General features: G+C 41.3%; 1 protein-coding gene across 6 annotated transcripts in view; it reads right to left on the minus strand.

The window, feature by feature from the left end:
- Positions 1–21,521, minus strand: part of LOC121458759 (membrane-associated guanylate kinase, WW and PDZ domain-containing protein 2-like) — a 1,271,545-nt gene that overhangs the window by 207,098 nt on the left and 1,042,926 nt on the right. For all 6 annotated transcript variants that reach the window (XM_041668118.1, XM_041668117.1, XM_041668122.1 and 3 more), the window contains one exon: positions 10,710–11,348. In XM_041668118.1, the coding sequence (XP_041524052.1) occupies positions 10,710–11,348 (639 nt within the window). The remainder of the gene's footprint in view (positions 1–10,709; positions 11,349–21,521) is intronic.

Here is a 21,521-nt window from a genome sequence, read left to right on the forward strand (position 1 = left end):
CAGGAGCTCAGGGTATCTGGAGTTGCCTGCACAGGGTCTGGACAAGGCCACAGCCCTCAACATTCCAGCAAGAACATCAGGGGCTCCTGAGTCTCCACCCCAACTGAGAAGAGCCAGTTTTCTTTAAGGGTGTGGCCCCCAAGGTCAACCATGCTCTACTGGATGGCCCTACATCCTGGCACGTGTGGGGAATACAAATTCGATTTGCTGGGTTATTAAAAGTGTTGGGGAGCACTAAGTTGGAATAAAGACAGGAGGTGGGGTGGACCTGGGAGAAATTAGAGAGGACTTAGGGATAAATCAGATCAAAATACGTTGCAGACACATATAAAATTCTAAGAATTAATAAAAACTCTATATTAAAAAGGCCAATTCTAACGTCTCTATTTATATGAAAATTCAAAGACCTAAAATAACCAAAACTATTTTGTAAAGGAGGAAAATTTGGAGGACTCGGACCGATTTCAAGATTTAGCACAAAGCTACAGCAATCTAGAAAGTGTTGTATTAACATAAGAATGGACAGGCATACAAAGGGAACTGAATAGACAGTTTGGAAACAAACCTTAGCATCTCTGTGAGTTCATTTTCATCACAAGTGCCAAGACTTTTCAATGAGAAAGAACAGGTTTTATTGTTTTTCCAGCCAATACTGGTATAACGATTTGTATATATGTGCAAAATAAAAATGAATTTAAGTCCATAGTACTACATTAAAGTCAACTTTAAACTAGCTTAGAGCACTAAGACTAGACTTTCTAGAAGAAAAGAGGGAAACCTTTGTGACTTTAGGTTTAGCAAAGACAAGATACCAAAAGAATGAGCCATGTTAAAATGAACCTGATACATTTTCTTTTACCCAGTCACAACCCCATAATCCTCTGTCCTTCTGCCCAAAAGGCACCAACAAGGAAATGGACAAATGAACCACAGAGCTGAAGGAAGCATTTGAGGATCATCTATTGACTTAGCGTTTGCATATATAATGAGCTTTTGTCATTTAGGAGGACAAACAGGTTGCTGATATAGTGTGACAGAGAATTGTTTAGCATGTGTCAGGCCTTGGGTTCAATTCTCATTACAAAAGAAAAAAAAAAGAAAATTAATAGTCCAATATAAAATTGGGAAAATAATTAATGATATATATTACTAAAGAAGTCTATAAATACCAATAAACACATGGAAACATGTCAAAATATCAGAGATATCTAAGTTAAAACCATGAAAATGTATCAGTAAGTCTACTTTCAATAGAATGACTGTACTGAAGATTTTTTCAAGTCAAACGTAAGAAACAATGCAAAAACTAGGACTTCAGAAATTGTTATGGTGTCTTTGCTTTAGGGAATATAGAAGCTAGCCATTTCGGAAGCCATCTAGACAATTAATTAACAGTTTAAATATATTCTTTTTCTATAACCGGCAATACCATTTCTGGGCATCTATTTCCCAAAATGAGAACATCAGTGTAAGCAGACAGTTGCATCCAAATGTTCAGAAAAGTATTATTCATAGATGGCCAAAAAATGAAAACAACTCAACTCAACACCCACTGTGAGTATTGCGGTTCTTCAGGCACTTTCATGAAAGGCACTCCCATTGAGGGATGGCATTTGGGTACAAAGTGATTAATAAAAGGTCCATGCCACTGAACAGCAAAGGTAATAAAAGAAATGAACTTTTCATACATGTGTATCTGTCAGGTGTTTCTCAAGAGCACTATGATAAACAGAACATCATATATCATATGATGTTAGTCATAAAAATACCCTGAAAGATGAAACAATTCAGGCAAGCAGATTAGTGGTTCCTTGAGGCTGAAGGTAGGAGAGGAGAGGGGTGACAAACGGATCTGAGCGTACAGGGGATGAGGGATGTTTGCTATAAGCCACGGGATTATTCGGCAATTAATCAGTCTCATTTTACAAGGTAAACCCATCAGAGCCAGAGACTCTGTATGGGGGATTAAACCGAATGCAAAGCATCTTGGAATTATTGCCTTATGAATAAAGTGGCCATTTCTGGCTGTAGATTTCTCCTGTAACTTATCCCCTTCTGTTACAAATTGGAGATTTAGCTTCCACAGTTCAGCACTATTTGCTCATTAACTGGGCACACGTTCTCCTGTGCATTTGGGGTTTACTGATTACATTCCTATGTGATAAGTGTGAAACTGTGTGTGAAAACAGTCACACAGTCAAGAAACCTGCTTCTCACTACCAGGTCTCTGTCCCTTTCTTCATTGTAAAAGTAGAGATCGGCCTTCCTGCAACTGTCTTTATTGAGAGGTTTTGGTAGGTGTTTTGGGTCCAAGCAAAAGTATTCCATTTAAGACATTCCTAGATATCCAAGGACAAAGAATTACTGCATGCCTAAAGCTGCTGATCTGTAGCTGGGGAAAGTAAGCGTGCCCTCGTTTTACCTTCCTTGGAGATGAGAAAAGCGATGACCTAAAAGGAACCTTGCATTAAAAGATTCCTAACTCAGTGGAGGCGGCCGGAACCCGGATGGCAGAGGCGGCCGGAACCCGGACGGCGGAGGCTGCCGGAGGACGCCATCTGCGGCCAGCGGGGACCGGCTGGGACCAGCTGGGACCGGAGAGGCAGCAGAAGACACAGGCCGCAGGCATGGCAGCAGAGCAGGCTGCAGGGACCACACGCAACACCAAGAGCAGATCGCCCCACTACAATTAAATCAAAGAGGTAGGCCTTTGGTTGGGGAGGTCCCTGGAAAAGGAGGAGCCGGGTCCTATTCCTGAAGACCCTTCTGAGGGGGTGAGAGGGATCTTGGCCCCCAGCAGGAACCAGGAAACAGAGCAAGGGCATTTTGTAAGAGGATCCCCTGACCAGCAGGGAAACCTGAACCAGTTTTAACAGACCCCTTAGATAGCATCGATAGGAGGAGATGGGCAGGCGCCAAGGCAACAATTCACCCAATAATCTGAAAAACAGCATGAAAACACCAGAACCCAATGATCTTACAACAGAAGGTCTTCAACACCCTAACACAGAAGAAGTGGAAAAAATTGACTTTATGAAAGCAATAGAGTCCCTTAAACAACATGTGAAAAATGCCCTTATAGAAATGGATGAGCAGCATAACCAAAAATTTGAAGAAATGAGTAAATACGTACATAATACCCTGGGAAACCAAGAAAGAACGATCAAACAGGTAATGGGAACAGTTCAAGAATTGAAAACTGAAATGGAAGCAAGGAAGAAAACACAAACTGAGAACCAGCTGGATATGGAAAATCTAGGTCAACGAGCAGAGCCTACAGAAACAAGCATAATCAATAGAATACAAGAAATAGAAGAAAGAATCTCAGATTCTGGGGACACCATAGAGAAAATAAATGCACTGATCAAAGAAAACTGCAAAGCCAACAAATTCTCATCACAAAACATTCAGGAATTATGGGACACAATAAAAAGACCAAACCTAAGAATAATGGGAATAGAAGAAGGAGAAGAGTCACAGCTCAAAGGCCCAGAAAATATTTTTAACAAAATTATGGAAGAAAACTTTCCCAACATAAAAAAAGATATTCCTTTGAATATTCAAGAAGCATACAGAACACCAAACAGACTGGATCAAAGAAAAACATCCCCTTGCCATATAATAATCAAAACACAAAATATACAGGTTAAAGAAAGAATACTAAGAGCTGCAAAGGAAAAAGGCCAAGTAACTTATAAAGGTAAACCAATCAGACTTACACCTGATTTCTCTATGGAAAAAATGAAAGCCAGAAGGTCCTGGATAGAAGTACTGCAGAAGCTAAGAGACCATGGATGTAAGCCCAGACTACTATACCCAGCCAAGCTTTCATTCACTATAAATGGAGAAAACAAGACATTCCAGGATAAGAACAAATTTAAACAATACGTAGCCACGAATCCAGCCCTACAGAAAGTAATAGAAGGAAAATCGCAACCCAAGGAATCCAACATTGCCAACACTGCCTACAATAACTGAGGCATCTAGCGATCCTTCACTAGCACAACTCAAAGAACGGAGACACACAAATTCTACTTCCAAAAACAATAAGAATATCCGGAGTAAACAACCACTGGTCATTAATATCACTTAATATTAATGGTCTCAATTCACCTATAAAAAGGCACAGGCTAAGAGATTGGATAAGAAAACAGGATCCAACATTCTGCTGTTTGCAAGAAACACATCTCAACCACAAAGACAGGCATCTACTCAGAGTAAAGGGTTGGGAAAAGGTCTTTCAAGCAAATGGTCCTAAGAAAAAAGCAGGTGTGGCCATATTTATTTCTAACAAAACTGACTTCAAACTAAAATCAATCAGAAGAGATCGAGATGGACACTTTATACTCATAACAGGAACAATTCATCAGGATGACATCTCAATCCTGAATATTTACGCCCCTAATATAAAAGCACCCACTTATGTAAAAGAAATATTACTAAAACTCAAGGCAGACACCAAACCACACACACTAGTAGTAGGAGACTTCAATACACCTCTCTCAGCAATGGACAGGTCAATCAGACAGAAATCTAATAGAGAAGTAAGAGAACTACTGGAGGTAATGAAGCAAATGGACTTAACAGACATCTATAGAACATTCCACCCAAATAGGAAAGAATATACCTTCTTCTCTGCAGCTCATGGAGCCTTCTCGAAAATTGACCACATACTTGGAAACAAAGGAAACCTCCACAGATACAAAAAAATATCAGTGTCCACCTGTGTCTTATCAGATCACCACGGATTAAAGTTAGAATTCAACAACAATCCTACCTCCAGAAAGCCGACAAACTCATGGAAACTGAACAGTCAACTACTGAACCACACCTGGGTCAAGGAAGAAATCAAGAAAGAAATTAAAGTCTTCCTTGAATCTAATGAAAATAAAGGGACAACATACTCAAACCTATGGGACACTATGAAAGCAGTGCTAAGAGGAAAGTTCATAGCACTAAGTGCCCACTTAAAGAAAACAGTGAAAGCATACATCGGAGACTTAACAGCACACCTGAAAGCTTTAGAAAAAAAAAAAAAGAAGCAGACGCGCCCAGGAGGAGTAGAAGACTGGAAATAATCAAACTGAGGGCGGAAATCAACAAAATAGAAACACAGAAAACATTCCAAAGAATCAATGAAACAAAAAGTTGGTTCTTGGAGAAAATCAACAATATCAACAAACCCCTATCCAAACTAATTAAACGACAGAGAGAGAACATGCAAATAAATAAGATCAGAAATGAAAAGGGGGACATAACCACAGACACAGAGGAAATTCAGAGACTCATTAGATCTTACTACAAAAGCCTGTATGCCACAAAACTAGAAAATGCAAAAGAAATGGACATGTTTTAGATAAGTACCATATACGAAAGCTAAACCAAGACCAGGTGAACGATCTAAATAGACCTGTTAGTGGCGAAGAACTAGAAACCATTATCAAAAATCTCCCTTCCAAAAAAAGCCTGGGTCCAGATGGATTCAATGCAGAATTCTACCAGAACTTCCAAGAAGAGCTAATACCTATACTCCTTAATGTATTTCACAATATAGAAACAGAAGAGTCATTGCCAAATTCCTTTTATGAAGCTACAGTTACCCTGATACCAAAACCACACAAAGACCCAACCAAGAAAGAGAATTACAGGCCTATCTCACTCATGAATATCAATGCAAAAATTCTCAATAAAATACTGGCAAACCGAATCCAAGAACACATTAGAAAAATTATCCATCATGATCAAGTAGGCTTCATCCCAGAGAGGCAGGGCTGGTTCAACATACGCAAATCTATCAATGTAATCCACCATATAAATCAACTGAAAGAAAAAAACCATATGATCATTTCATTAGATGCTGAAAAAGCATTTGACAAAATTCAACACCCACTTATGATAAAAGTCTTGGAGAGATTAGGGATACAAGGGTCATACCTAAATATAATCAAAGCTATTTACAGCAAGCCGACAGGTAACATTAAATTAAATGGAGAAAAACTCAAAGCCATCCCACTAAAATCAGGAACACGACAAGGCTGTCCACTCTCGCCATACCTCTTCAATATAGTGCTTGACGTTCTAGCAATAGCAATAAGACAACATAAAGGGATCAAGGGGATTCGTATCGGAAAAGAAGAAGTTAAGCTCTCGTTATTTGCAGATGATATGATAGTATACATAAGCGACTCCAAAAACTCTACCAAAGAACTCCTACAGCTGATAAACACCTTTAGTAATGTGACAGGATACAAGATCAACTCCAAAAAATCAGTGGCCTTCCTATACACTAAGGATAAGAAAACAGAGAGGGAAATTAGAGGAGCATCACCTTTCACGATAGCCACAAATAGCATAAAATATCTTGGGGGTAACTCTGACCAAGGATGTGAAAGATCTATTTGACAAGAACTTTAAGTCTTTGAAGAAAGAAATTGAAGAGGACACCAGAAAATGGAAGGATCTCCCTTGCTCCTGGATTGGGAAGATCAACATAGTAAAAATGGCAATTCTACCAAAAGCAATCTATAGATTCAATGCAATCCCCATCAAAATCCCATCAAAATTCTTCACAGACCTGGAGAAGACAATAATCAACTTTATATGGAAAAATAAAAACCCCAGGATAGCCAAAACAATTTTATACAATAAAGGAACTTCTGGAGGCATTACCATCCCTGACCTCAAACTCTATTACAGAGCTACAGTACTGAAAACAGCTTGGTATTGGCATAAAAACAGAGAAGTTGACCAATGGAATCGAATAGAAGACCCGGATTTTAACCCTCAATCCTATGAACACCTGATTTTCGATAAAGGAGCTAAAAGTTTACAATAGAAGAAAGAAAGCATCTTCAACAAATGGTGCTGACATAACTGGATGTCAACCTGTAGAAGAATGAAAATAGATCCATATCTATCACCATGCACAAAACTCAAGTCCAAATGGATTAAAGACCTCAATATCAGTCCGAACACACTGAACCTGATAGAAGAGAAAGTGGGAAGTTCTCTACAACACATGGGCACAGGAGACCACTTCTTACGTATAACCCCAGCAGCACAGACATTAAGGACCTCATTGAATAAATGGGACCTCCTGAGACTGAGAAGCTTCTGTAAAGCAAAGGACACTGTCGCTAAGACACAAAGGCAACCCACTGACTGGGAGAAGATCTTCACCAACCCCGCAACTGACAAAGGTCTCATCTCCAAAATATATAAAGATCTCAAGAAACTAGACCGTAAAAGGCTAATCAACCCAATTATAAAATGGGGCACTGATCTGAACAGAGAATTCTCAACAGAAGAAGTTCAAATGGCCAAAAGACACTTAAGGTCATGCTCAACTTCCTTAGCGATCAGGGAAATGCAAATCAAGACAACTTTAAGATACCATCTTACACCTGTCAGAATGGCGAAAATAAAAAACACCAATGATAGCCTTTGCTGGAGAGGTTGTGGAGAAAGGGGTACACTCATCCATTGCTGGTTGGAATGCAAACTTGTGCAACCACTTTGGAAAGCAGTGTGGCAGTTTCTCAAGAAATTCGGGATCAACCTACCCCTGGACCCAGCAATACCACTCTTGGGAATATACCCAAGAGAGGCCTTATCATACAACAAAAGTATATGCTCTATGATGTTCATAGCAGCATTGTTTGTAATAGCCAGAACCTGGATCAGATGATTTAGAGGCCTGGGTCTCCTCTTTGTTTCAACCACTTAGTAAATGCTGCAAACTTCAGATCTAAAAGACCTTCAGAGTTTGCTACATTTGGTCAAAGTGCTAATGGACCAAGGATCATAAACTTCCCCTGTGTGTACATAGGTTGCCTGGTTACTTTCTAAGCCTGCAGGATTTTGTGGATCTACATAGAATGGACAGAAGCTGGAGCAGAAATTGGAGCAGAAGTGTCCCAGAAAGGAGCAAAAATAGGAAAATGAAGAAGAAGGAGATGGAGAAAGAGCAGGAGCAGAAGCAGAGGTAGCAGAAGGAGCAGGAGCAGCAGCAGCAGAAGAAGGAGAAGGAGGAGGAGGAGGAGGAGGAGGAGGAGGAGGAGGAGAAGAAGAAGAAGAAGGTAGCAGAAAATTGGAATTGGAATTAGAATTGAGACAGAGAATTAGAATTAAGAAATTATAGACAGAACAGAAGAATTAGAACAGAGAACAAGAAAGATATAACAATAAGAGACACACTGTGGAAAAATCATGTGTGAGTTGGTTCATTTCCTCTCAGACCCCCTTAGTTATTTTTTCCCTCACCAACTGTGGCCTTAGCTGGACTGTGTTCTTAGAGGCTGGTATCTCAAAAGACCCCATTGTGTAACTATACCATTGAAGAACTCAGTGAAATATATACTTTCAATTGACAAAGGTTATGATATATAAACTACACCATATGGTAATATTTTTAATAAGTTAAATATTTCCTTCTAATCAAGACATTTTAAATCAAAATGTACACATGCATTTTGCCATTCTAACTTCATTAGAATATATATTTCATATATGTGTCACCAGACTACATACTGCCTATAGATATACATACAATATATATTTTCTTCTAATAAAAAGATTAAAAATATAGGTAGGACAGAAAATTACTTTTCATTGTATGCTTTCCAAATTATTTACTAAAAAATATTCAACTACCTGCATCATTGCTTTATAGATAAAAAAAATACTAAAAAATAAGACAAGCAGCCATGGTCCTGAAATAAGGACCTAGCCTTGAGGATCATCTAAATGAGGTCATAAGCATTTCTGAGTGTCCTGTAACAAGAGAATCCAGACTATCACACAGTCATGGTGCGTCTCTTACTAACTTCAGAGAAGGGTGAACACTGTAGGAATTCTGGGAGCCTCAGTAGGCAGACAAGGACTTTCAGATTCCACAATGCTGCTCTAGTGAGAAAGGCAAGACATTGCTCACCTAAAGGAACAAAATGCAGACCCAAGTCTCATCACTGGAGAATGGAGAAAGTGATCAGAGCGAGCGAGAAAAGGAGGAGGGAGAGCAGGGAGTGAGAGGTCAGAGAGAGCAGGACTGAGGGAGAGGTCAGAGACCATGGAAGGGAGGAGAGCAAGGCTGCCCAGCTCAACACATGCACACAGACACACACACACACACACACACACACACAGACACACACACACACACACAGACAGACAGACACACAGACACACACACACACACGTACACACTAAAATGCTTTCAGAAAGGCACAAATTATAGTACAGCAAAGAATTCAAAGCATTTTCCTGCTATGCTACAATTTAATAGAAGCTATTTAAAAACATGTTCAAATTTCTTTCTGTGAGCCAAACAATGGCTACAATACATCGATTTTTCAGCTATAGCACTTAATATTAGAAATATTGTCCCAAAATTTGAGTTTTTCAACTGAACATTAGGAATATATAATTGTTTAAATTAGAAATATTTGCCTTAATCTTAAACAAGCAATTCAAGAAGTCAAAATACACCAGCAACACTTAATTACCCAAATTCACGTGCCACTTTATGACAATGCAGTATGAAGGCAAAAATGTGTGACTATTTTGTTATCATACTAATTTCCTCTCGGTCATGGGAACTTTGCATCATGTTGCTTGGAAAAGGCATAGCACTTGCTGAGTCAATAATGTAACCCTTCCTTGAAGGGAAAAAGCTGCAGAGAGGCCAGTCACTCATAAACGTACTTCTCTCAGCTTTGAATTCTTTTACTTGCAGTTTTAAAATGACAGCTCCCACTTTGTTTCGGGAGCTTGAGGAGGCAATCAGGTATGTTCAGTCACACAGGTTTGTCATGCATTGGCTACGCCACCATACTGCTCTTGACCCTTCTCCGCTGCAGCTCCAGGGTCAGCTGAGCTTGGCAGACACAGAGCGAGGCGTGCACCTGCTGTTACCATCAGGTGAGATGGCCTGGCAAGCCTGCGGTGCCATCCCACAGCTGAGGATTAAGGACTTCCCGCCCTGTGTCCTGTTAGCTGAGAGGGAGGAAAACCTGCTCCGCCTGTGCCTCGTCCTTCACAGCGGCAGAGAAGAAGGAAGGGGACTTAGCTTTGCCCCATTAATTTTCCACAAAGATGGAGAGAAGAGCTGTAGGGATTCAAAGCTCCCACGAGTCCTTAAATTGTGTTCCATGTTATTCCTAGAGCTCCCAGTCCTAGCCTGTCCCATCGCTTTCTACCTGGCTCATGGCAGACATACTTATCCATGGTGACAGATAGTTGTGTCCATAGGAGCGGACTGTTCCTATTCACAATTATTTGATCTGAACCCAGCTCCTGGTGGCCCTTTGGAGGAGTGGACTGGCCTCTCCAAGGCTGGCCTGGAACCCACATACGATTCCTGGTATTGCTTCCCTCAGTAAACCAACAGGCATGGACCGAGTTCTGTACAGAACCAGGTTCTAAACCTATGTGACAGAACGTAATATATCCATAGCCGGGACCCATTATTTACCCTCCGAATCTCTATTGCTATGTTGGTAAGACTGGAACACTACTATCCTAGCGTTTAACGTAAGACTCAGAAACCCAGATATTAAAGTTCACAGTTTTCTCTCTGCCCTTTTCACTTTTTTTTTTTTAATAACGGCATGATTTTACGCCAGCCTAAAGAAACCTTCATTTGACCAATGTTTTTATAAAGAGTTCTCATCTACCCACACACTGTATTGCCACATCCGTGTTTGTCTTACCTCCTCGATGGATGACCAAGGAAGTCTCACTTCCGATGGGGCAGTCCTTCAGTATGTCCACTACTTCCGTATGGCTCAGGTTCTGTACATTCTGCTGGTTGATCTCAACAATGAGATCCCCTTCGCACAGCCCAGGGCATCCCTGAACATCAAGTATTTGTTTCACCCGCTGTCCCGTGGGACTGTCGGCAATGGTGAAGCCAAATCCCTGGGCACCTTTCACAATGGTTAAGGTCATGAGTTCAGCTTGTGTGGCTCCGGATGAAGCCATAGACACATTGTCATCATGGACGGGTGGTGGATACGTGCCATCGAGCTGACCGTCAGCTGGCATGGAGTGCAAAGAATGAGGTGGTCGATCTGTAATATCTGGAACTGACTGTGAGGTCCGAGAAATGTATTCCAAATACGTCTCATAGTTATGTCTTCCATTGGCCATCAGTGGAGGTGGCCTCTCCATTATTGCGAGGGGTGGCACCATGCTGTTGGCAGGATCTTCGGGGTCAAAGGGCAAAGGGTAGCCACGACACAACACCAAGTTGACACTCTGACCAATAGGAACAGACTGGAAAAGTTTGACGACGTCTGCATGAGTGTGCCCCAGGACGCAAACTTCATTAATGTAGACAATGACATCACCTGCAAGGAAAAGGAGAGATTGACAACGTGAGGTAAGTTCAATCAGCGTTGACATAGAGAAAGGGAGTTATTTATGAGAACTCTGAGAGAATTCTCTGCTTCTCAGTGAGCAGTGAGAAATCCATTAAAATAACACTTCAGGTCTCTGTAGGTGACGCGAGGTTACAGAGGTCTGCCTACAAGAAGAATGGCCAGACGCTGGAAGAAGGGCTACTTGGCTATCCTTGAAACTTGGAAACAACTCCATATTTAAGCTAAGAAAAAAAATGTTAGAAGGATTTGTACTTTGAGGAAACATACGTTTGTGTTTTTCCCCTTTCTTTTCATTTTTATTTCCATTTTAGTGCAACTAAGATCAAAGCATCTTCAAACTATTGAGAAGTGATGGCCATGTACTTTGGATGAAAGAGAAAGCCTTGGTGTTTGAAGGCTTGAATACCACCCTTCCTCCTCTGTAAAGACCGTGAGAATGAAGTGAGGTAATGACAGAAAAGGCTCGGCTCAGTGTTTGAACACTGTCCGAGCGCAGTGACTGTGGACAGAGGGCCCTGGGAGTCAAACAGGAAGCTGTCACAGACTCATTCTCTTATTTTGGAAAAATAGTGATGGCGTTTGTTCTCTTCCCTCAATGAACTATCACAGGTTTGTGGAAGTCTACTGGTTAAAAGCTAGCTTTATGAACTTAAAAATGCTATGACTATGAATTATTCATTGTAAAATATAATCATTAAAATGATTTCTCCTCCTTTAAATGCAAAAGGCATGATTGTTTGAGATCATTGTTTTAAGATTTCTTAAATTATGTATGAATAAAAACTTTATTTTTGGAGAATGATTCTATCACGGATTGGTATTTTTATCCTCATGAACCAAATACTTGAAAATTGAACTAGCAAATTAAAATTGTGGCTGATGTTGCTAGGGGCATATGAGGATTGCCCAGTGCACCTATAAATGAATAATTCTATGAGCAAAACAATCCTAAGTAAAGTGGCCGCAACATCATCAGTTTGATTAATGGTCATACTTCTAAAGAAATAGATGGACGGGGCTGGAGAGATGGCTCAATGGTTAAGAGCATTGCCTGCTCTTCCAAAGGTCCTGAGTTCAATTCCCAGCAACAAGGTGGCTCACAACCATCTGTAATGAGGTCTGGTGCCCTCTTCTGGCCTGCAGGCATATACACAGACAGAATATTGTATACATAATAAATTAAATAAATATTTAAAAGAAAGACATAACAGCTTTTAAGGTGGCACACGCCTTTAATCCCAGCACTCGGGAGGCAGAGGCAGGCGGATCTCTGTGAGTTCGAGGCCAACCTGGTCTACAAGAGCTAGTTCCAGGACAGGCTCCAAAACCACAGAGAAACCCTGTCTCGAAAAACCAAAAAATAAAAAAATAAATAAAAATAAAAAAATAAATAAAAAAAAATAAGATGCTCCATTAAGAAAATTGTTGTCAATTTTGGTGGGAGGGGCATACCTTGAAGGTGACAGTTCCTACCCATGATTAACCCCAATAAAAACACAAAATAATAATAATAATGATAATAATAATAATAACAATAATAATAATAATAATAAATGGATGGATGGAAAGGCTCAACAGTTGCTGTCAGAGGATTTAGGGGAGGGTTGCTTCTAGAAAATGCTAAAGCTTATGATGGGCTGGAAACACACTTTGACAGTCTCGGGATAGGTGCTGATGCATTGATCCCACACCCGGCAGAGATGAAGCAGCTCTTGCTTCTTTGCCATTAGCGTTACTCACTTGAGAGTAGCAGCTGGGAATGCCTCGGCATGTTTTTTTTTTTTTTTTAAACTAATTCTGTTCATCTCAGAGTCCTAGGAAAATACCAGAGTCAGGTAGGTCATTTTTCTCCTCCTCTACCCTTCTCTACCCAACCTCAGGCACTGGTTGGTGCTGAGGGTCAAACCCAGGGCCTCTCACGTGTTAGACAAATGCCCTACCACTGAGTCACATCCGAAGTACTGACCTCTTCTGTTCTTAAATGTAGTCATAATACATTTCACTTGTGCAAAAGGTTGAAGAAAAAAAACATACGTGTGCACCACTATCCGCCTTGACGATTAGTAAACTGCTTATGTTAGCAGAAACCTCCACAGCACCTCTTTTCCTAGTTGTGCCTATTTATTACACTTTCTGAAAGCAACTGTTGTCTTCCACCTGAAGCTTGATAATTGGAAGCACTTTACATTTTATGTTGTACTTAGGAAACTATCTCTGAATAATAATAAATTATGAAATAATGATCATCCTTAAAATGTGAACTTTAAACTTTTTGTAAATAAAATACATTTTAATATTCTGTAATTCCCTAAAAATGTACCTGTGATATTCATGGATTTTAATACAGGTACTTTTAGGCCATTAACTTTTACTGGGTCTTTTGGATGGCCATATTATTATTTATTAATGTTTACCTATTATCTCATTACAAGTGTTTGGATACTTCAAAGGCTACTTTGTTGCAAACTTCTTCCATGGATCAGGTGACAGACAGAGCTTTTTGACCTTGGCATGGAATGACTGCCCATCAACCACATGTGCTTCTAGTTTTATTAGAGAACAGCAAATGGCTAATACAATAGGCTATGCACTGGTAGTATGTCGGAACTGCCATTGCTTCTTATCTGGCACATTCTTGTTACTCTCAGGTCTACTTTTTCTAAATGTAGCTGGTGAAATCATGGTTTTAATTTGCATTTTCAGATTGCTAGGGAGGACAAACGTCTTATGTAGGCTTCCTGTTGGGTGCAACTCATCTCATCCATCCATCCACCCATCCATCCATCCATCCATCCATCCATCCGCCCATCCATCCATCCATCCATCCATCCGCCCATCCATCCATCAATCCATCCATCCATCCATCCATCCATCCATCCATCCATCTGTCATCCATCCATCCATCCATGCATCTATCTACCATCTATTCATCCACCATCTCATTCTTCCCTTATTCTATCTATCTATCTATCTATCTATCTATCTATCTATCTATCTATCTACCTACCTACCTATCTATCTGTCATCCATCCATCCACCTCAACCTGGCCCCGACATTTTCTGTGTGTTTAGGGGCTGCCTGGTATAGTGTGATAACTTGAGATAGTGAGGCATAAGACTGAGTTCCAGGTCTCATTGATGAGGGTTTTTGACTTATTACAATCAGATGACTCTAAAATGATGAAGAAGCATAATACCAACTTGGAAAATTACTAATAATGAGATCATATAGGTGATAAGGTTTGTGAGCTTCATGCTTTTATGCAAAGATGACTGCTATTCCTCGAGTTATTATTTGTCCCTGACAGTACCCTTCTACAAAACTGGAATGGCCCAATTAAGATATTCCCACTATAGTCATATCCAAATGACTGGAGAAATATCATTTCTGAGTGGCCAAAGAAAAGGCAGGAAGACGACAGATGCCACTTTCCTACAAGACTGTCACTAGCTTTAATCACAGTTGACAAACCCTCAGTCCCTGGGCACTTAATCTCTCTCTCTGCTCTTCCAGTACTCGGCAGGAGAAAGGGACTGGATCTTTTCAGGTCTGCAGAGCAGTTATGTGGTAATCGACGGTGTCTCTTTTTGTTGCTCAGCAACCAAACGAGAACTATTTGTGGTTCTTCACGAGACTTCCTTTAGATACAGTTTATGCGCCGTTCTTACTCCACGGGTTTTCAAGTCATTAAAGAGGCAACTGATAAAGAAGATTGCAGCATTCTCTTTACTGGGTCAAAACAGATTTCTGAACATAAAATATGACAGTTCAGTTATTGCAAAGCTATCTTACACCTTGACAACACTCAATTGTATACTTTATAAAATATATAAATGCCTAGATAGCGTGTCCTATCAAAAATTGTTGTAGGTGGCGATACGTGCAAAGGTGTGCTTGTTTGGATGGGAAGGATGAGGCAGATTAGTTATAGGCGGTGCTGCGTGAATGTCACTCACATGTTGTGAGACAACACATGAGACACCTGGTGTATGTCATCCCATGGTGTTCCAAGCCAAGTTCTAAGATAGACTGGATGTAAGAGCATAGAAGGGTAACTAGCTCTAGCTAGCTACAAACTGCTTGCCTATTTAAGAGGGTATCGTAAAGGAGTCGCTCAATCTCTGCATCTCCTGGCTTCTTCTTTCATAAGCCGGAAGTTGAAACATTGCTTCCGTTTCCTCATCGTCAGGTCTACCGTGAAAACGAGACCGTGCTGTGGAAACAGCTTTACCGCAGGAAGGTTCTCTGTACAGATATCAGCGTGCACCTCATTGGAAAGCTAGGCACATCTTTCAGTTGCCTGGAAGGGAGCATTGGTTCCTCAGTTAGTCATTCACTTACAGCCCTATTTAAGACCAGTAATTCTAGGGCTATCGACTTAAGGTCAGATTACCGTGACTGATGTGTGTGGTGGCCCCAGCGGTGTGACCTCACGAAGACCTGACTCCCAACCACGGGGTTCTCCTGTGCAGGAAAGGGAGGGTAAAGCTGATGGAACAAGGGGGTTTAGAACTATTGTTATATATGGAAAACAGTCTAAAATTATTTGCTTCTTTGTTAGTCATGGAGATAAATATATAGTGCTGGGTATCTCCTGGACACCTCATCATTTTGGGAAAAGAAAGAGCGCACTCTTGATGAAGCATTGTTTAAATTCAAGTTATTTTTACAAATTCCTCTACTCCCACGTTCTTTGAGTCACGGTGGACTATCGAATCTTTCTTTTTGTGTGTCTCTCTTGATGCTATCTGCTTCCCCAGCTTCCTTGGACCAGACTAGAATGACTGACGTCCTAACCAATGCTCTTCTCACAGTCTACTCTATTAAGTTAGAACTGCTTGCTACCCATGCCTACTGCTTCCCACTCTTTACCTATAGTCTTTTGGCCTCATCTGTCTTCTCCACCCAGCAAATCACCGTCTTGGGAAGCCATGTCTTCACTGTTCACAACTGCTGCCTTGAAGTTGACCATTCAATGGGTAAGCCTATCTCAACTTACGCATCTCTTTCCCTACCTTTCCAAATATGTATTGTTCTGTTTCCAATGAAATTGTTGCTACCAAAGGCTTGTGACCTGTAAGCCTCAGACCTAACGGTTTCATTGGTATTCTGCTTCTTCCAAGCTTTCTGTACAATATACAAAGTGTTGGATCAGTTCTGTATTGGAAATTCTTTATATATTAGGCAGATTCTCATTGAATAAAGGACAGGAGTGGTTAGAGGAAAACTGGAAAAGATATAATAACTGAAATTAATACCATCTTCCTAGTGTTTCTAAATTCTTTCTATCAAATCAATTTAATCAACCATATCCATCCTACCAATTACATACATTCTGTATCAAACAGTTAATTCTTCCTCTAGCCAATAGGATTTATTTAACTTTATTTTCTGGAGCACATGCTAATTTTAATAGTATTAAAATACTATGAAAGAATTTTATTATGTTCTGGGGATGTGTTATTTAATTATTTGTTGATGTTCCCATTAGCATGTAAGAAGAAACGTGTTTTCATGTTGGAAATGTAAGTACACGGTTTGGGGCAGAAGGCTCTGTCCTGTTTAGTGATGGCAAAGATCTGTGATTGAGAACCCCAGCACACTCTCACACCTGTCCCAGCTAGGCCATGAACACTCAAGGGAATAAACTAATTAATGGCCATTTTTTCTAATGTTTCCTGATGGTTTTGTTAAAACAGTTCTCATTAAGAATTCTATTGCTGTGAAAAATCAAAAAAAAAAAAAAAGATGTCAAATCCGGCCCCCCTAGTGACACACTTCCTTCAACAGTCCACACCTACTTCAACAAGGCCACACCTCCCAGTAGTGCTACTCCCTATGAGCTGATGAGGACCAATTACATTCAAACTACCCTGGGCCCCATAAACTTGTAACAATGTCATAATGCCAAATGCATTTAGTCCAGCTTCAAGAGATCCCATAGTCTATCTCAGTTTCAACAATGTTTAAAAGTTCAAAGTCTCTTCTGAGGCTCATGCAATCTCTTAACTGTAATATCTTATAAAATCAAAACGTAGATCACATACTTCCGACATATAAGGGCACAGGATATATATTGCCATTCCAAACACAGGGAAGGGAGCACAGAAAGAAAATCCTGGGCCAAAGCAAGACCAAAACCCAGCTGGGCAGACTCCAAACTCTGCATCTCCATGTTTGATGCCAAATGCTCTTCAGATCTCCAACTCTGCTCAGCTGTGTTGTGCAGCACACTTCCCTCTCTTGGGCTGGTTCCTCTCCCTGGTAGCAGCTCTCTTGGGCAGTTATGCTAGGACTCTAGCGTCTCTGACAGCTTGAATTCTCCAAGGACATTCAGGCTTCAGCTTCACAGCTTCCTGCAATGGTCTCTCCACTAGGCCACCATTCAGCGACACCCCTGACACAAAAGGCCTCAGCAGCTTTATTCCATAACTCCTTCCTTCTGTCCTTAACTCTAAACCCAGAACCACGAGGAGAAAGCTGCCGAGTTCTGTTGCTCTCTGGGCCTGGAACAAGACCTCCTCATTCAATTCCATCTTCACCAGCTTTCTGTCCTTCACTGCCTAAGCTTGGCTGTCGTGAAACTCGCTCTGGAGACCAGGCTGGCCTCAAACTCAGAGATGCACCAGCCTCTGCCTCCTCAGTGCTGGGATTGAAGGTGAGCACCACCACACCTGGCTGTAGGCTTCTTCAGCTCCTTTTCACAGCTGAAAACTTAACTGGATGGGATCCTGCCCTAAGGTCACCACTGTCTTTATTCCAGTTCTTAATCTGTTTATCTCCTTGAACACAGGACTTAGCTCCATCCCACTTCCTGGTGTACTTTTTTCTCCTCAAAATATACATTTTGTAATTTACCCCACTCAGCTTGCTCATTTTCATTACAGTTACCACTAAGAACCACAGGACAGAGTCTATACTAGGCTGTTTTGAGATTTCCTCTCCCAATGGAATTAATCCAAAACTTTACTTTAGCCTCAGGTAGACTCTTTGGATAAGGGCAAAGGAAGCAACTTTCTTCACCAAATTATCACAAGAATGATCTCTAGGCAACTTACTAAATCCTTCTCCTCTGAAACCTCTTGAGTAAGCCCCACAGTTCAAATAATTCTTTCACATGTCTATTGGTACAGTCAATGAAGCAGTTCTTAAAGCACTCCGCTGCTTTCCTAACCCAATCTCCCAAAGTTCATATTTCACCAAACAAAAACATGGTCTGGCCTATTTGAAAATACCCACATTCGGACCAACTTCTGTCTTAGTTTTCTATTGCTGTGAAGAGATACCGTGTCCTCGGCAACTCTTATAAAGAAAAGCCTTTAATTGTGGTAGCTTGCTTACAGCTCAGAGGTTCAGTTTATTAGCATCATGGTGGAGAGCATGGTAGTGGCCGGCAAACATGGTCTTGATAAGAAGGCAACTGGAACATGGCTTGTGTCGCTGACCAAAGCTTAAGCAAAAAAGATCTCCCACGGCGACACACTTCTTAACAGTGTCACTCTCTATGAGATTATTTAAACTAACACAGGTTCTACGCCTCTTATTGCTTCAACGTTTTCCCTTATACCTAAATCTAATTTCTTTTGCTAAAGTATTCTTTATTTCTGTTCATATAAAGACGGGAGCATCATTCTTTTGAAATGATTTGAAGCAATTTCTGAAATTCCCACGTGGCCTTTTAAAAGTGAAAGTTACAAATCAGACGGAGGAAAATTCCATTTTGGCAGCTGCTCTTGCCAGGGTTCTATTGACTTATCTTGGGGATACCATTATTGTACATGCCAATCAACTTGGGTATGAGTATGAAAATGGGTGCTTAGGTTACGGGAGCTATAAAGGTATTCCTTTAATATGAAATACTATAAATGACTTTGCAAATTAAAAGGGTGAGAAACAAACCTTAACATTAAAATACATTGTCTTGATAATTTTTTAAATTTTTCATTTCTTCTTCTTTCATACAATACATCCCAACCACAGCTTCCCTTCCCTCCACTTTCTCGGTACACCCACTCTCCCAGATCCATTCCCAGCTCTGCCTCCCTGCAGGAAAGAGCAGGCCTCCGGGGGACATCAACCAAGCTTAGAGCAACAAGATACAAATAAGACCAGCCACAAGCCCTCACAGTGAGGCGGGGCAGGGTGGGGTAACCCAGTGGAGGAAAAGAGTCCCAAGGGCACTGTGCACTGAGGCCAAGTGTGGAATAGAGGACAAGGTAAAAGCTTGGCAATTAGGAGGTTCAGGTCTTGATGTAGCTATGCCAATATCTGTCAACTATTTCTAGGTTGTGTTCCCTATTTATTCACTTATAAATTCAGCAAAGGTTTACATGTATTTAATTGCTACCAAGAGCCAGGCATTGTGCTGTAGAAAGAACATCAGATTAGATAACCACTAAAGTATTCTCTTCACTGAAATTCTAAGACAGAAGCCTTTGACTCAGGTTCTTGGACTATTCTTTAGCCCCTCCGTTTTTCCTTTTCCCTTTTTCCTTCCCTCCCTCTTTCTCTCTCTCACTCCCTCTCTCCCTCCCTCCTTCCCTCCTTCCTTCCCTCCCTCCCTCTCTTCTTCCCTTCTTCCCTCCCTCCCTCCTTTCCTCCCTCCCTCCTTCCCTCCCTCCCTCCCTCTCTTCCTCCTTTCCTTCCTTCCTTCTTTTTCTCACACCTCCTTTGCCATCACATCATTCACCTCTACTACAGGGACCTGCAAGAGTCTCTAGCTGTGATTTCTGATGTCGTAGTAATAAACAGGAATGGAGGAAGAAAGGCAAACCACATTAGCTTGTTCTATCATAGGGTCTGCTAATTGCACCTCCAGTTGACTTCTGGGGAGGATCTAGGACCTTCCTAGGGCTTCTTGTAGTCAGGAAGGTCTCAGGACCCAGGGGTTGTGAGGTGTGAATAACTTTGCACACTGAGAATATCGGTACCAGACACTATATAGCACCTGACACTGCCTTCCTTGCGAGCTTATCACCACCTCACATGCTCAACGTAGTTTCGACTCCTTGTCCTCCAGTGCCTGGTGTTTAGTCTGGTACAGACTCTTCGTACCACAGGCAAGGCACTGGCATGGGTTCCCACCTCTTACCAGGCCTCTTACCAGGCATTCTTTGCTGGGGTTGGCCTATCCTTTGAGTTTGCCCCACACGGACCATTTTCTCTCCAGTCTCTTTGCTTCCTAGCCCACCATAGTGCTCTTTCTTCTCTTCCCACTAACAAGCTGGTAGCCATCTCTGTCTGAGGCCATCTTCATCTTTCTGACCACCATGTAACCACCTCTTGTTACTTATTCCCCATAGCCCAATCTTCAGCTGCTGAACCATGCCACGGACACGTGGGATGCCTCAAGTCAGTGACTGTGTTTAAAATTCTTAGTATTTATTTATCTAGCGTTTAAACCTATACCTGAGATAATCTTTACTTCAGACTTAAGAGACTGGGCCTGGGAGAGGTTAAGTAAGCTACGCATTCAAGTGGTAATGAGGTCAGACTCAGATTCCAAACCTAGGACTTCAATACAAGTGTTAAGAATTTCAAGCAGTCCAGGTCATACGTTGGCTTAAGGCTATTTTTCAGATTATCAACCAGGCTGCTGGGGAAAACAGCTTCAGGTCTTGAATGTGAGCATCGAGAGACAAAGTGCAGTATTCTTTCGACTGGCTAAGTTAATGGAGGGAGGCATCGAAGCAGATAATTACAAACAGGGAAATCCATTGCAATAGCCTGGTCCACCTTCTACAGTCTTCTCCAATACATTTATTTTTGGAAGAGGGCTTAGGGGATGCTGAGGTGGAGGGGTGACAGATGAAGGCAGTCTCCAGCACCCCGCAACCATGTGGTATATGTTTATCTCATAGATATGTACACACACACACACACACACACACACACACACACACACACGGAGAAGTAAGAAAGGGCAGTTTCGAAGGCACAGCTTTAAAGGCCCCGCTTCTGAGAAGAGTGTACACAACACTGGGCAATTTCAAGGGCACGCCCTAAAGGACAGGTCTCCGGAGACCTACGCAGACTTCCTACAAAAACAGCTGGTGGCTGCGATATGCTATCTGTAGGCAGAGAACACTCTGTCTACGAGCCATCCGCAAGATGATAGAGTCCTTACATCCTTCTCAAAA

This window comes from Microtus oregoni, unplaced genomic scaffold, assembly GCF_018167655.1.
Source record: "Microtus oregoni isolate MIOR12 unplaced genomic scaffold, Mior012 000018F_ref0000195, whole genome shotgun sequence".
NCBI classification, from domain to species: domain Eukaryota; kingdom Metazoa; phylum Chordata; class Mammalia; order Rodentia; family Cricetidae; genus Microtus; species Microtus oregoni.